Source organism: Sabethes cyaneus, chromosome 2 (assembly GCF_943734655.1).
Source record: "Sabethes cyaneus chromosome 2, idSabCyanKW18_F2, whole genome shotgun sequence".
Lineage (NCBI taxonomy): Eukaryota > Metazoa > Arthropoda > Insecta > Diptera > Culicidae > Sabethes > Sabethes cyaneus.
Window position 1 is genome coordinate 63,713,420 of NC_071354.1, and position 16,222 is coordinate 63,729,641.

Genomic DNA, 16,222 nt, shown 5'->3' on the forward strand with positions numbered 1-16,222 from the left:
TGGCGACGGTTTCACCCGCGACGGTTACAATTCATCGCGTACGAAAGGGTGGGAAATTGACAATACATGGATATTTTTTTATGCGTTTGGCAAGCTATTTCTGGAGGGCACCACCAGCAGATTTTACGAACAAAAAATCGATTACTTTCTTCGAGCCTGTTAATCTGTTCTCTGTGGTTTGTCGTCGTTTCCTGATTTTTCGCTACTAATACCATCAAATGTATTCTTCCTCACCTTTTACAACAACCTTGACTGTAGGCAACGTGATAATTTTTTTCGTGAACTTTCCGTAATTTTAAGAGCGCGCTCCTGCAAATTTCTTGTTGTTGCCTTTGACAGCTCGCTGTCAATTTTTTATCCGTTTAAGGGCGCTTAAGGGTTTCAAAACACCGCATTTGACAGTTCACACGGTCGAAGTCGAACATCGGCAGCGTGTTTATTTCGTTTATTTTGGCTTGACCAGAAAAGCACGCGTGCGTTTTGTAGATTGACCACATTGCTGTCCGTTTTGGTGCTAATATTGCGGCATAATGTCGGTTCCAAGTCCAAGGGAATTCTCTCGTGATGGAAAGTTTTTTGCTTTCATAAACAGCCAAGGTAAATTCGTAGTTTACGAAGTGGAAACGGGTCGCGTGTGTCAGGAATACATACCAAATCTACATCTGAATGTTCCGTGTACATGCTTTGCATGGATTGAAATCGGTTCCGGCGGGGGCCAAAGTGCCAAAAAGAAGAAAAAACGTGCTAGCCGTGGTGATGAAAGTGTGCAAACGTTTATCGCTTTCGGAACAAGTAGCGGCACAGTGGCACTGTATGGTTTGGCTTCTTCCAAAATCGAGCGAACTTTCAAGGGTGCGGGACACTCTGGACCGATTACTGCGATTTGTGCAGAAACCGGAGAGGATGAGTTGTATACCGCCGGTGCAGATGGAAAGGTCATAGAATGGAGTCTGAGTCAATGCGAACAGAAAAAGGTTTACAACGTTGGTTTCGAGAAACTCACCTGTTTGGCTGTGGTAAGCAAAGGTGAGACACTGCTGACCGGTGCCAGACAGTTGAAACTTTGGAACATGCAGTCGGAAGAGGTCGGTAAATCGTTCGTCGGTCATACATCGAACGTAGCTCGGATTGAGAAAATTGTCGGGAACGATGACAAGGTTTATTTCCTAACAAGTTCCATCAACGATCGAAATGTATCCCTGTGGTCCCTGGAGGGCGATGGACGATCGGCCGTTGGTATTTTTTCCATGGATGATGCTCCGGAGTATATTTCAACGCGAATGGTCAATTCCAAGCTGCATCTGGTGACTGTTTCCAAATCAGGAATGGCGCATTATTATATCAAAAATTTGGAAAAGTAAGTTAATGGTTGATAAATTTGAGGTTTCTACTGAGCATAATGTATTCTTTTATAGAATAAGCGGGAACAAGCCCATCAAAGCCAACCACACCTATGAAGTGGCTCTGGATACTACTGGAAGCGGGTCGAAGGCAGTTGATCGTTTACCAATTTACACCGCTAGCGTTGCGTTTTCTCCCAACCAGGAGCAGTTGTTGGTTGGATACGGCACCGAAATCAATATAAAATTTGAACAAATGGCTATTCAAAAAGATGTCAAACAGAATGTAATTATTCGTGAGCAAACAGCGTTTTCCAAACGAAAAGAGGATAAGACCCTTAAAAGCAAAACACCCACTGTAGATAATGCGACAGCTGAATTCCTTAATCCAGTCAACGCTAGCAGGAAGTCGTTGAAAACTGTAAGTATAACTGTTCCAAATATTTTTTGTAACAGCAAAACTAAAAAGGTTTTTATATTTTAGCTTGAAATTCCCATGGAAGCACGTTTAGAGAATCTAACACTCGCCGCTTCGGATAGTACCGCAAAGGGGAAAGACGGCCAGAAAAACATGGCCCACTTGCTCATTCAAGGTTTGCACAGTAAAGATGCAGCAATTTTGCGAAACGTATTCAGTCGAAACGATCCGGACGTGATTGCGCGTACCGCCGAAAGGATACCGGCGCAATACGTGAGTGTTTTGTTGGATGAAATTTCCGGTCTTATGCAGAAAAAGACCGTTCAGTGAGTAGATATATTCTTGTTTTGGAACAATATCAATTATCGTTTTGTTATTTTTTTGCGCTTACAGTGTGGCAACTGCAATATGCTGGTTGAAAGCGTTAATTCATAGCCATGCAAGTCAATTGATGGCGCTTGGTTCGGAAAATCTACTTTCAAACTTCGGTACCTGCCTCGGAATCATTGAATATCGAGTGGAGCATGCAAATTCGTTATCAAAGTGAGTTGTTGACATCTAATAATATGCCAGATTGTAATTGATTTACGGCGTCCACAGATTGAGCGGTCGTCTGGACTTGTTGGTGAGTCAAATTGATCGAAATGAACAATTAACGGGGAATCCAGATACTGAGCAGGTGCTCGTCTACCAGGAAGAGGATGATTCTGATGTAGACTCCGTTTTGGGTAAAGGAGTGGGGTCGACCGGTGCATCTTCTGTGGAGGATTTCGACGGCGATATGGAAGAAGAGAACGAAGACGAGGATGCCATGGCCGGAAGCTTTGTACGGCTGCGAAATGGATCCGTCCCGGATCAGGAAGCCAGCGACGGGGATGAAGAGGTGAATGGTGAAGAATCAAGTGGCGACGAAGACGAAGAGGAAGAGGAGGACGGAGACGAAGAGATGGATGTTTCTGATTAAGTAATTGTAATTATGTGTCGTGTTCCTGCTACATAAAAATTGCATTTTGAAAGGCAAAATATATTCTTTTTTTTTTGGTTAACACATTTTGGGCAATGTTAATTCTGTGATCATCCTTTGGTGTATGTGCATTCCAAATTAAGTGTAGCTGGGGACTTTTTATAAATGTAGTTTATAATAATTTAATTTCGTTTCCGTTTGCAGCACGAGGTGGGGCAGTTAGAGCCAAGTCTGTCCAAAGCTAAAGGAGGAGTTAGTGATAATGGCTTAAGGAGTCGAAGCAGACGAACGCCAATAATGTTAATGATGATGAAGTGACGAGATAGAAGAAATGATAGAGCTTGACTTTCCCCAGACTTCTCCCCTTAATTTTAGTATTTTTATACCTACTATACTCAAAAACAAGAAATCATTCTGGATTATTGGCAACGACCTTTAGCATGAAAACACGGACGAATCGGAACATGGAATATACTGATTCTTGCCCAGCAAAGGAAGCTGGCCGTCTGAAGCTGGAACTCCTGAGGCTGACCGAAGTCCGCTGGCCAGGTACATACTGGCGAACACGACATCACCCGGCAAGTTTTGCTCTACTCTGGCATTCGAGGTGAAAATGCTACTCGAGAAAGAGGAGTTGAATTCCTACTGAGCCCAGGGGCACATGCGGCCCTGATGAAGTGGGAACCGATAAACGAGTGAATAATCATTTACAGATTCAGAACACGGGGTAGAAACCTTACAGCAATCCGGTGCTATGCGCCAACAGGTGCGGCCGACCTGCTGGATAAAGAAAGTTTCTACAGCCAGCTGAACAGCGTGGCTGAATCCCGAAGGGGGACATCCAAATCCACTTGGGCGATTTCAACGCGAAGATTGGCCTAGACAACGTGGCTGGACCCTGAACGCGTCATGAGACGCCATGGCCTAGAAGAGATGAGCGAAATCAGAGACCTGAGTACAGAATTCTGTAGTAATAACAACATGATCATTGGTGAATCACTCTTTCCCCATAGACCAGCACATAAAGTCACGTGGGTTTCCTGCGACGGCCGCACAGAAATTTGGTTGGACCACATCTGCATTAACCGAAAATGATAAAGGAGCTTTCTTGATGTACGCAACAAACGCAGCGCTGATATTGCATCTGACCATCTGAAAAAAACGAATCACTTAGATTTGCGGCATCATTTCGTTAAGGAACAAGTTTAGAGGAATTCCATAGAGATATGCCACGTTGAAACTGGATTGCAAGCTGTAGAAGTCATAACGAAAGCTGTTCCCTACCCAAAATTACTAACTAAACTAGCCAAAACTAAAAGCAAGACGACTATTAGGAGTTAAGAGAATTCATGGTTGAGAGAGATCAAGCGATTCCATAGTAAATTCACGAATTCAGTTAGTCAATAAACTATTTACCTGACCTGCTATTGCATTCGGATATTTTTCCGTTATTTTTGGTACATAAAAGAAAACTAAATTATTGAATATATTGTTTAATATTAACATTTTATTGAAGTAAAATAGTCCAGACAAGAATAATACTGAATTTGGCAGTGAATAAAAACAAAACAATAATAATATCAGAACAGGTTTCAACCTTCCAAGCTTTTAACGACAACAAAGAGAGCGCAGTTCCAAACTAGTCGTCGCTGGTTGAATCATCGGCATGATAACGTGGTTTCTTTTCCTTCCGAGGTCTATACGCATAACGGGACGACGATTCGGGCAGATATATCTCCGATAGAAACTGTTCTGGTGGAGGGGGCTTGATTGCGTCTAACTCGTGCTGCTCGGACAAACGTCGTTTGCGAGTAGCTTTCAGGGACACTTCCTTGTAGAGTGTGTCTTGCTCTGGATTGCGAGCTCCACAATCGACTTCTTCGAAAATGCGGTTCAGCTGGCTGTCAACAGCCGCCACGTCGATGTTTTTACCCACCTCCAGATATTCCTCGTGATGTTTGATAGCGGCCGCGAGTTCTGATCTTTCCAGACTTTTCTTAACAATGGCTTTATCTAGTGCTTGTTTAAGATACGAATTTCGATATAAACATTCGTCTACAGTTCCCAGAACGATGAACCGAAACACATGCACTTGCTTAGTCTGTCCGATGCGATGTGCTCGATCTTCGGCCTGAAAATCCGCCTGCGGATTCCAATCGATATCGAAAAATATAACAGTGTCCGCAGTTGGCAGATTGATACCTACGCCACCTGCACGAGTCGTTATCATAAAGATAAATTTATCTGACCCGGGTGCGTTGAAATCATCCAGAAGAACCTGTCGCTCGTTCCCTTTAGTATCTCCGCTTAGACGACAGTAATTATAACCCTTCCATATTAAGTAATCTTCTAGAATGTTTAGCATTATGACAAACTGAGAGAACAATAGCACTCGGGAGCCACGCTGGTGAAGCTTAGTGAGCAGTTTGTCCAGCACTATCATTCGTGAGCTGACATCCACTAAATGTTGGCCTTCAACATAGGGTTCCTGTTCAGCACCGGGCATTAAATATGGATGCAAGGTTACTTGACGTAGGTAGGGGAATATGTTAAGCATGGGATATCTTTTATTGTGTCCTGCGCCATTTACTACCATGACGTCACGGTTTAACACTTTTTTAGACCAAAATCTCATCTCTCTGGTTGGAGGCATGAATATAGTTGTTTTTATCTTTGGCGGTATTTTGAGCTCAACTTCAGCTTTTATTCGCCGGAGCATAATCGGTTGTAGTATATTTTTCAGTCTCAAGGATCGTTCATGATTTGGATCAATACAGTCTTCCAGTTTAAACCAAGAATCAAAGTCATCTGAATCACGAAAGAATTCCGGCAAAAGCAGGTTCAACATTGCCCACAATTCATGCAGGTTGTTGTTAATCGGAGTACCGGTTAGGAACAAAATGCTGCGGTAGGTAATGTCTCGAAGAAATAATGCCAGTTGTGTTTTTTCGTTCTTGCAACGCTGAGCTTCATCGAGAATGACATACTGATAGTTAATTCGTTTGAAATACGAAATTTCCGAAACGAAGAATTCATAATTTGTTATAACAACGTCCCACGATTTACGAGTCGCCATCAATTTTTTACGCAATTTAGCTTTATCTTCCTTGTAACAGTGGCCGTGTAGCACACGAATTTCTGGCACAAACCGCTGAAATTCGCGAACCCAATTGTTTATCGTCGTTAAAGGAACGATGACCAGGTGAGGACCTTTGATGTTTCTGAAAAAAATCCACGTTCGTTGAAGCGTTTTAAGGTTGTGGTATTAAAGTAAAGCTACTCACCTGTGGTGCCTCAGGTATCCCAACATAGATATTGACTGTAGAGTTTTACCCAAACCCATTTCATCTGCCAGAATTCCATTAATACCTTTGTCGTACAGTGATATGAGCCAGTTCAATCCTTCGACTTGATAATCTCTCATCGTTCCATTGATAAATGATGGCGAAGTAGAAAAATAATCACTTGCCGTCGAACGACTATTATCTTCATCGAGACTTTGTTGCTGACGTTTACTGCTTTCTTCCACCAGAATGTTCTGGTTGGCATCATTAATATTTTTTATATTTCCTTTAGCGGCTTGACCGTCACTACCTTTCCGCTGCTCAATAAAATTTTTAAACTGCGTAAACTGGTTCTCCAGAAAATCTAAGCGGCGCAATTGAGCTTCGGACAGTTCTCTCTTATAACTGCTCAAATTGAAGGAACTTTCAACTATTTGTTCCACTTCCATCACATCACTGGGCGTCGAAGAGTGTCGGCGCTGAAAACATTTTTTACATTTTAACTAATAATAATAGTTCTCAACCAATGTATTACTTTTCAGCTGATAAAACTATGTTGTAAAAATTTAAACTATTATGTTGAAATGAATTGCAATAAATTGTTTTAGATAAAACTATAATTATGATAAAAAACATTTGACTTAATTATTTTTCAAAAGTAAGAAGTTAAAATGAAATTAGTCGTCATCGATTCTGCAAATTTCAAAAGCAGTTTTTTTGTTTGAAACAAAAATTTTGTTCATGAAAATATATTCGCTGTGTTCAGTTTGGCAAGAAGAATGTAGTGAATACGTTTTTATAAACAGAACCCCGCGTTTGTGCCCAAAAACTGCTCCCGAAATTGGGCTCTCTGACGAAAAGTTGATGACTGCTAGTTTCTCAACCGGCAACTTCTGCACGTAATTTGTATTTTTCTTGTAAAATTTTTTATTCAAATTTAATACATGAACAAAACCTTGAATTTGAAATCTATCGTTTAATTAAGGACCATGCAGCTTGATGCAACTTTGTCTGCAGTTTTTCTTACCTCAGGGAGTTTCTGATCCGAACTGCTAAAGTTTTCTTCGGATGTGACATCTCCGTCAGCTGAGGCCTGGTCATTCATATTTGTTTGCTGAAGGCTAACAGAGGTAACAGAACTTTACTTGCTGTAAAATGGTAATAACAATTGGAACTTTTGCTGGAAAACATATAAATTCTGCCTAATTCACGAAACAACACGATTTTCAGACTAAAGACACGTTTGTACGTAATTCATGTCACACCGGTACCCCGCAAGCTATGGTAACTGATTTCGCTAATCGCTAACTATTCGAACCGAACAAGCACCAAAGCAAGCGAGTAACTGAAACTGACAGCTGTTTTCGCGCCGTCGTTTTTGGTTTGTTTAGTACAGAGATGCCAGCTGTACAGATATTTATTTGAAATGCTGAGAAAATGGTTTTAAACCTGTTGAACAAGGGGTTTCCAACAGCAATAATTACTACGCACCCTTTGAAAAAAGTTAAGGCCCACCCAAGTAACCAAAAGTTCGGATAACGGTGTCTAAGAAGGGTTATTAAGCTTTATGTATATGGATCTATAGTTTGCTAAGCAGCTTCACTTTTAAGTAAAAAACCGAACTTTGAAGTTGCCTTGAGTTCGCTGCATAGAACTATAAGCAGCTTCGAAAGGAACTTGTCAAAAACTAAAAAAAGCTAATGACTAGCAACACTTCAAGTTCTATTTTTATCCTTCGACCACCTTTTCTATATTTGCTTTCATCCAATCAGGCATTCTTCTCCCTATATAAATAAAAACATACCTGCTATCGGATTTGAACCCGGGCATTCTGCGTGATAAGCTTATCCTGATCCATTGCGTCATTTCTGGTGTATGCAAGTGATGTGAATTTTGCTATTCTTAAGCTGTTCAAACAAAAGTTTGCAATTGGGTCCTAAAATTTGTGATAAAAAGATGATTTTTTTTAGAAGGAACGATAAAGCTTCCCATTATGACTACCAGAGTATAGTTTTTTCTTTTTTAAAAAGATGCAGAGCACTAAAAAATTAAAAAACAAAAATATTGTAATTTATTCTCCCTTGACATTAGAGATCTTCCTTGACATAACGAAAATAACACGTTTCTGGCAACAATGATAACTTTTTCTCACTGGCAACTCTGGTTTGACATTAGAGCAGCTGATCGTTTTGACAGTTACAGCTTCGCAGTTGTCTCTTGTGCTTGTCTGCGTTTTGCTGGTCGTGAGGAAGTGGAACATCAAATTTGTACTAGTTATCGGATAAAAGTTTTGATGCGGGCAATGTATTCCAATCCATCGATTCACGGTGCTACACTTTGTCCAAATCTAGTTTGCGCTAAGAATGACTAAACGATGTCAAACTGATGGCCAACAGTATAATCTCGGTACAATCGACCCCGCAGAACAGTATGAAAAAAAAAAAAAAACGCCAACCGAAACTGGCACCGTATTATCAATCAGATTGGTATGTTCTGCTACTCCGATGTGAATCAGCAGTAGGGCGAACGGCAGACCAAAAATTTCTGTGCGTTTCTAACCAAACACGGTCGCATCTCGATGGCGGGTGTTGCATCCGAAAACTGAAGCCATCCACGCTGTGACCAAGTGCAGTCACTACGCTTATTGCTGATTTTGACAAAGGCCTTAATTAAACTGAGATGACCGGAACCGGAAAATGAGCTGTAAACTCAGAAAATGTTTTAGGTCGCGATTGCCAAGCCATTTCCTGACTTTGCAACTTTTGACTTTTTGACACACTCACATGAGCGTGAAGGTAAACAAAAAGTTTTCTGTGCCATTTCAAGACATACTATGGTTTCTTTTTATAATTCGTGTTGTCTAGACACCGCTTGACACAACCATGCACAACTATAGTTTGTCTATATAAGGTTGCCCAAATGTTTATTTTTTGTTCAAAATTTCACAAAATTAAAAAAAAAGGTTTTTAACGGCAATAGCCTAAAAATATAAAATTGAATATCAAAATATGTGTTCCTAACCCTAACCTCATCGATTCAAGCTAAAAACGACATAGGGCTTTAGGACCCAATTTGGCGACAGCTTTATGAAGCGCGGGTTAATTATAGAACACTTAAATTCGGAGCAATTACGTGGCAGTGAGTTGCAAGTAAGCATGTTATTGATAGGCTAGCATGCTATTGATGTGCAACACAACAAAAATGCGTATAGTTTGAAAATAAAAATCATCATTGCTTTTTTATTTATATTCATGACTAGAAATAAACAATGATTTGATTTATTTGAGTAAAGTTTTATGTTCTGCTTGTCTGATGTTCAGAAATTTGAACAATAAAAATGAACATATGATCATTTCGCGGCTAAACACATACATACAGAACTTGTTAGCAACTTAGGTTACTTCAGAACTTCATGTAGCATCCTAATAGCTTTGAAGTATCCATGAAGTACTCACAGTACTTAGTATTAGTATTTAGTTCTACGTATACTTGATATACACTACTAATCAACGAGAAAGTTCCACGGAACTGAATTCGAACTAATTGCGAACTTACGAGTTCGCCTGTCAAGTAAAATCCGCACTTTTGGTTACTTGGGCAGACCACAGGGTTTCCAACAGCAATGATCACTACGCACCTTTGAAAAAAGTTACTTTACTGATTATTTCTGATTACCAGTAATCAATCTCTTGTGATTACTATAAATTAATTATGATTACTTAAAATTATCATTGATTACTCTACTGATTACCATTGATTACCTAATTAATTCGTAAATGATTTCAAAACTAATCTCTGATTACTACGCACTTATACGCCTTACTGGAAACCCCTTGGCCCAGACACAATGCATACGTATTTTACACGTTGCGGAAATTTGGCCCATGGAAAACCCATGGAAAAACTGTCAAATTGCCGCAACGTAGTAAAATCCGTATGCATTGTGTCTGGACCTTTACTTTTGATTACTTTACTGATTACCTCTGATTACCAGTAATTAACCTTTTGTGCTTACTATAAATTAATCATGATTATCAATGATTACTTAAGATTACACCTCAGAGAACAGATTAACAGGGTCGGAGGAAGTACAGTGGACTCTTAGCTTTTAATTTGAACAACTGGTAACCCTAAATACGCTGGAGCTTGTGTGAACTGGCTGCCCTGTTCTTTGTTATTGTTTTGGTGGTTTGATTCAGTTGGCAGTTGCAAGCAGCGAATATTTCATTCTCCGATCAGATTTCTACCATAATCGTTGGGAAAACGCATTGTGAAATAGATTACATACGCTAGATCAGTACAAACAAATCGTGTTTATGTGCATTGTCTCTCTGCATAAGCAAATGATGTCATATTGAGAATGAAATTTGAACCGTTTTTAATTTGCACATCGTGCAAACCAACGGGGTTCAAATAAAAAAGTGTTCAGATTAAAAACGGTCAAACGAACGAGGGTTCACGGTAATTGATTTTTTGTGTGTAAAATCTATCGGTGGCGCCCTCCAGAAATAGTTTGCCAAACGCATAAAAAAATATCCATGTACCTTTATCGATATTTCTTTGTGCTGGAGTTACATAGCAGCGACGGTAGCGACATCAAGATTTATAGCGTTTTTGTTTTTTAATCTGGGTTTATTCCAACCGACCACTGAATAAACAAACATTTTCGCGAGCATAAACAAACGTTTTCGGGTTGTCAGTGTATTGCTTATTGCGAGGTTCAAACTGTGAAAAAACTCAGTGCGAACCCGTCGTCTAAAAAGTTCAACCCAGAGCGAAACTAAGTTCAACCTGAGTGAAAAAACAAACGTTTTGACAGCCGTTCGATTGGAACTAGAGCGAACCTAGATTGGACCTAAGCAAAAACAAAAACGGTTTTAGTTTGCCACTTGGTGCTCGAGGGGTGCTCTATTGAAGGATTACTCGTAGATTACATAAAACATCCTTTTACACACTTTTTGGCTGGTGGTAGTCTGTTCTCTGTGCTGGTAGTCAGTTCTCTGTGCTAAAGATTTAAAAACGATTTAAAAAACCGTTAAGAGAAAATCACAGAGAACAGACTACCAGGTAATTGACAAAAAGTGTGTAAAAGGTTTTTATGTAATCTACGAGTAATCCTGCAATAGAGCACCCCTCGAGCAGTAAGTGGCAAACTAAATCTTGATGTCGCTGCCATCGCTGCTATGTAACCCCAGCACAAAGAAATATTGATAAAGGTACATGGATATTTTTTCATGCGCCTGGCAAACTATTTCTGGAGGGCGCTACCGACAGATTTTACACACAAAAAATCGATTACTTCCTTCGAACCTGTTAATCTGTTCTCTGTGAGAAAATATCAGGGGCTTGCGATGGGTGCCATGTTTTTGTTGCCAACATCTCAGCACATCTCGACAAAGGTTGGCAGCAAATCTACCTGTCAGACGGGCGCTATTTCTTGCATTTTTTGAAATAGCGCCCTTCGTTAAGTGGACTGTCAAACACCGTTCGTTAAGATACGGATAGCACCCCGCTGGAAAATATCCCGCATTTTGCACCTTACTGGACACCGCAGTCTAAAAGTGCGACAGGCACAAAAAGTGCGACAATGCGAATGCTGTGAGTAAGAAAGAGAAAGACTGACAACTGCAATGCTGCTGTTTTGTTTTGTCATATACTTTGGCATTAGAGAAAATAATCTGGATTAATCCAGCTACAGCTGCAAAGCACAATATTTTTGGCCACATCCATCAGTACATCAGTACGATGTAATCATAGCTGTTGGAAACCCCTTGGAAAAAATTTCTAGCTGTTTCTAAACAGTTGGCAGCGATGGCTGTCAGCCAAAGCAAGCAAGCACCTCGCAGAAATCAGCGCTCTTTTTCCAGGGGGTTGATATGACGTCACATTTTCGTTGCTCACATGAAAAAGGCGGCAAACGCAAAGCGATTTTACAAAACGAATTTATCTAACCATTTTCACAGTTTCATGTATTTCGCATTAATTGTCTGCCTGAAATTGGCTATGTGATGCTAAAACCTTGACTAAAATCGAACTAAAACTAACAAAATTTAACAATTTATACATCCGACTCGGTTGTCAGCTTGAGCCCATCTATGAAGCTGTCAGCTTGGGCCCGCTCTATGTTGGCTACGTTTTTTTTGTATAGGTTGGTATTGGAAGTGTCATTCCCGTGTCTTTTTCCCTCTCGCGCTGCTGTTCGGCTTAATTTTTCTGTCGAACCGTAAATTGTGGGATTTTTACCGGTAGAATATCTCGATTTTGATCGAAAGTAGTTGCAAACAATGTCCAAAGAGGAGGAGACCGTCGAAGCGACGGATACGAACGACAATTCGGTGAGTTTGTGTTGGAAAACATTGTTTTAAAAGTGGTCGATATTTTGCGACAGCCAGCCATTGTTTGAGCGAGTGAGAGCTGTGCTGCTGTATTCTAACGGGAAAGGACGCCCACTATAAATGCCATCAACAGTATCACGACAGCTGATTTTTAATGTTTGTATGTTATTCAGAATGACTCCACGTCGGATACGACCTCGTCGCACACCAAGGAGCCGGACTACGATGCTACGCTGGAAACGGACCGCAGCAAGCGGTTTGAGTTTTTGCTAAAGCAGACGGAAATTTTCGCTCATTTTATGCAAGCTGCTCCGGCGAAAGGTTCGAGTCCACCGGCTAAAGCGAAGGGCAAGCCCAAGAAGGCCGAAAAAGCAGAAAAGGCACCTTCAACATCGGCGGCCGGTGCTGCTGGTGTTGCTGGTGTTGTCGGAGATCCGGGAGAGTAAGTGGGAGGGTGTGAAAGCTATGATTGGTTTGTAATATAACTTTTTTTTAGTCATCGACACCGGAAAACCGAACAGGAAGAAGATGAGGAGCTGTTGGCGGAAACGAATACAAAAGCGAAGACCGTGTTTCGTTTCGAGTCGTCACCGCCGTATATCAAGGCTGGCGAGATGCGAGATTATCAGATTCGTGGATTGAATTGGATGATTTCGTTGTACGAGAATGGCATCAATGGTATTCTGGCCGATGAGATGGGTCTCGGTAAAACACTGCAAACAATATCGTTGTTGGGTTATTTGAAAAACTTTAGGAACAACCCTGGACCGCATATTGTTATTGTGCCGAAGTCGACACTGCAAAATTGGGTCAACGAGTTCGGTCGTTGGTGCCCTTCGCTGCGTGCTGTTTGCCTTATCGGTGATCAGGAGACTCGAAATGTGTTCATTCGGGATGTCCTGATGCCCGGCGAGTGGGACGTTTGTATCACTTCGTATGAAATGTGTATCAGAGAGAAGGCAGTTTTTAAGAAATTTAACTGGAGGTATATGGTTATCGATGAGGCTCACCGTATTAAGAACGAAAAGTCCAAGTTGTCGGAGATCTTGAGAGAATTTAAAACGGCCAACAGGCTGCTATTGACTGGTACACCATTACAAAATAACCTGCACGAGCTGTGGGCTTTACTGAATTTCCTGCTGCCTGATATTTTCAATAGCGCCGATGATTTTGACTCCTGGTTTGATGCTAACGAGTGTATCGGGGATAACAAATTGATTGAGCGTTTGCACGCGGTGCTGAAGCCGTTCCTGTTACGTCGTCTAAAGTCTGAGGTCGAGAAAAGATTGCTGCCGAAAAAGGAAGTTAAAATTTTTGTTGGTTTGTCCAAAATGCAACGCGAATGGTACACCAAAATTTTAATGAAGGATATCGATATTGTAAATGGTGCCGGAAAGATGGAGAAGATGCGTCTGCAGAATATTTTGATGCAGCTTCGAAAGTGCACCAATCACCCGTATCTGTTTGACGGAGCCGAGCCGGGCCCACCGTACACGACTGATTACCATTTGCTGGAGAACAGCGGAAAGATGGTCGTGCTGGATAAGCTACTTAGAAAACTACAGGAGCAAGGATCTAGGGTTCTGATTTTTAGCCAAATGACACGTATGTTGGATATTTTGGAAGATTTTTGCTATTGGCGACAATTTCAGTACTGCCGCTTGGACGGTCAAACTCCGCATGAAGACCGCACAAAAATGATCGACGAATATAATGCGGAAAATAGCTCCAAGTTTCTATTTATGTTGTCAACTCGTGCCGGTGGTTTGGGTATCAATTTGGCCACTGCCGATGTAGTAATCATCTACGATTCGGATTGGAATCCTCAGATGGATCTGCAGGCAATGGACCGTGCCCATCGGATTGGTCAGAAGAAACAGGTGCGCGTTTTCCGTCTGATTACTGAAAATACGGTAGAAGAGAAGATCGTTGAGCGTGCCGAAATCAAACTAAAACTAGACAAGTTGGTCATTCAGCAGGGTCGTCTCATAGACAACAAAACCAATCAGTTGAACAAAGACGAAATGCTCAACATCATTCGCTTTGGTGCAAACCACGTTTTCCAATCGAGGGATTCGGAAATTACCGACGAAGATATTGACGCCATTCTGCAGAAGGGAGAAACTAAAACCCAAGAACAGAACGCTAAGCTGGACAAACTCGGCGAGTCATCGCTCCGTAGTTTCACGCTTGATACGGAAAATTTGGAGAACCGATCAGTTTACCAGTTTGAGGGTGAGGACTACCGTGAAAAGCAAAAACTGCACACCCTCGGCTCCTGGATTGAGCCTCCGAAGCGAGAACGAAAGGCTAACTACGCCGTTGATGCCTACTTTAAAGAGGCACTTCGTGTGGCCGAGCCGAAGGCTCCGAAAGCTCCTCGTCCACCGAAGCAGCCGATCGTTCAGGACTTCCAGTTCTTCCCTCCACGTTTGTTCGAGCTACTAGATCAGGAAATCTACCATTATCGCAAGACGGTCAACTACAAGGTACCGAAGAATCCGGACTTGGGTCCCGAGGCGAACAAAGTTCAGCGGGAGGAGCAGCGCAAAATCGATGAAGCGGAACCACTGTCGGAGGAGGAAATTGGCGAAAAGGAATCTCTGCTGACCCAAGGCTTCACCAACTGGAACAAGCGTGACTTTAATCAGTTTATCAAGGCCAACGAAAAGTACGGTCGGGATGACATCGAAAACATTGCCCGTGAGGTGGAGGGCAAAACACCGGAGGAGGTGATGCAGTACAGTGCGGTATTCTGGGAGCGCTGTCACGAGCTGCAGGACATCGAACGCTTGATGGGTCAAATCGAGCGTGGAGAGGCCAAGATTCAGCGCCGAGCATCGATCAAAAAGGCTCTGGATGGAAAGGTAAGTTCTTGGTGTGTAGTTGTAGACTGTATTAATATTTTTTTTTGTTCTCCAGATGTCCCGCTATCGAGCCCCATTCCATCAGTTGCGTATCTCGTACGGTAACAACAAGGGTAAGAACTATACCGAAGAGGAGGATCGCTTCCTGGTTTGCATGCTGCACAAGCTGGGCTTTGATAAGGAGAATGTCTACGAAGAGCTTCGTACGGCCGTTCGTTCTGCACCGCAGTTCCGGTTCGATTGGTTCCTAAAGTCGAGAACCGCGCTGGAGCTGCAGCGCCGTTGCAATACTTTGATCACGCTGATTGAACGGGAGAATCAAGAGCTGGAAGAGAAGGAACGGCTGGAGAAGAAGAAAAAGACAGGCACGGCCGGTGGAACGCCCAAGGCTGCTACCGGAAAGCGTAAACAGGAAGCCACCACTACTCCTACCGATAAGAACACTAAGAAGAAGAAGAAGACTTAAGATTTTCCGCCCACGCCGGAACGATAATCTATATGACAAGTAAACAACATTCATAGGTTCTACAATAGCTCGCTCGGGTTAATTCTAAATATACACATTTACTCGTAAGGCTTGCTGTGCAAAATTTTATTTCAGCCAGTTTGATTTTAGATCATCGACTAACTTATTGTCCCAAGTATTACTATCGTCTCATTGGTTCAGTATATAAACATATGTATAGTGTCACGCCAATAAAAGTACGAATAAAAGCCATTTAATCTTCCATGGGAGTGCGTAACTCTCCGGTTGCTTGAGAATTCTTTTAATTTTACGCCCGCTGCTTCCTGAGATTTATACGTCTGATATTCAAATTGTTTCATGCGTCTTCACCTCAGTTCACTCTGCTAGGATTAACCACAAGGTCCGACCCTCAAAAACACTAAGTTCTCACTGATCGGCTTCCCTCAGTGTTCATGGTTCGATAGTTGGAAAAAGTTCCTCCGCTGTAAATGCGAATGGCAGCACAATAAAGTTAGGTCTATCATGATACTCGTCACGCAGAACAGAAC

The 16,222-nt window shown here is 41.8% G+C and overlaps 3 protein-coding genes across 3 annotated transcripts; 2 read left to right on the top strand and 1 right to left on the bottom strand.

The window, feature by feature from the left end:
• Positions 1–439: 439 nt before the first annotated feature.
• LOC128733653 (WD repeat-containing protein 43) lies at positions 440–2,772 on the top strand. Its single transcript, XM_053827392.1, has 5 exons — positions 440–1,357; positions 1,416–1,761; positions 1,825–2,084; positions 2,152–2,301; positions 2,359–2,772. Exons 1-5 carry the CDS (start codon positions 531–533, stop codon positions 2,720–2,722), a joined length of 1,947 nt encoding a protein of 648 aa, XP_053683367.1. The 5' UTR covers positions 440–530; the 3' UTR covers positions 2,723–2,772.
• A 1,479-nt stretch (positions 2,773–4,251) lies between these two features.
• On the bottom strand, positions 4,252–7,234 carry LOC128733652 (SWI/SNF-related matrix-associated actin-dependent regulator of chromatin subfamily A member 5-like). Its single transcript, XM_053827391.1, has 3 exons — positions 7,034–7,234; positions 6,007–6,485; positions 4,252–5,943 (listed from the first exon to the last, which is right to left on the bottom strand). The coding sequence occupies exons 1-3, from the start codon at positions 7,109–7,111 to the stop codon at positions 4,362–4,364; spliced, it is 2,139 nt and encodes a 712-aa protein (XP_053683366.1). The 5' UTR covers positions 7,112–7,234; the 3' UTR covers positions 4,252–4,361.
• Positions 7,235–12,214: 4,980 nt separating this feature from the next.
• Positions 12,215–15,933, top strand: LOC128733651 (chromatin-remodeling complex ATPase chain Iswi). The gene is made up of 4 exons (XM_053827389.1): positions 12,215–12,341; positions 12,515–12,783; positions 12,838–15,208; positions 15,264–15,933. Exons 1-4 carry the CDS (start codon positions 12,291–12,293, stop codon positions 15,672–15,674), a joined length of 3,102 nt encoding a protein of 1,033 aa, XP_053683364.1. The 5' UTR covers positions 12,215–12,290; the 3' UTR covers positions 15,675–15,933.
• Positions 15,934–16,222: the final 289 nt, after the last annotated feature.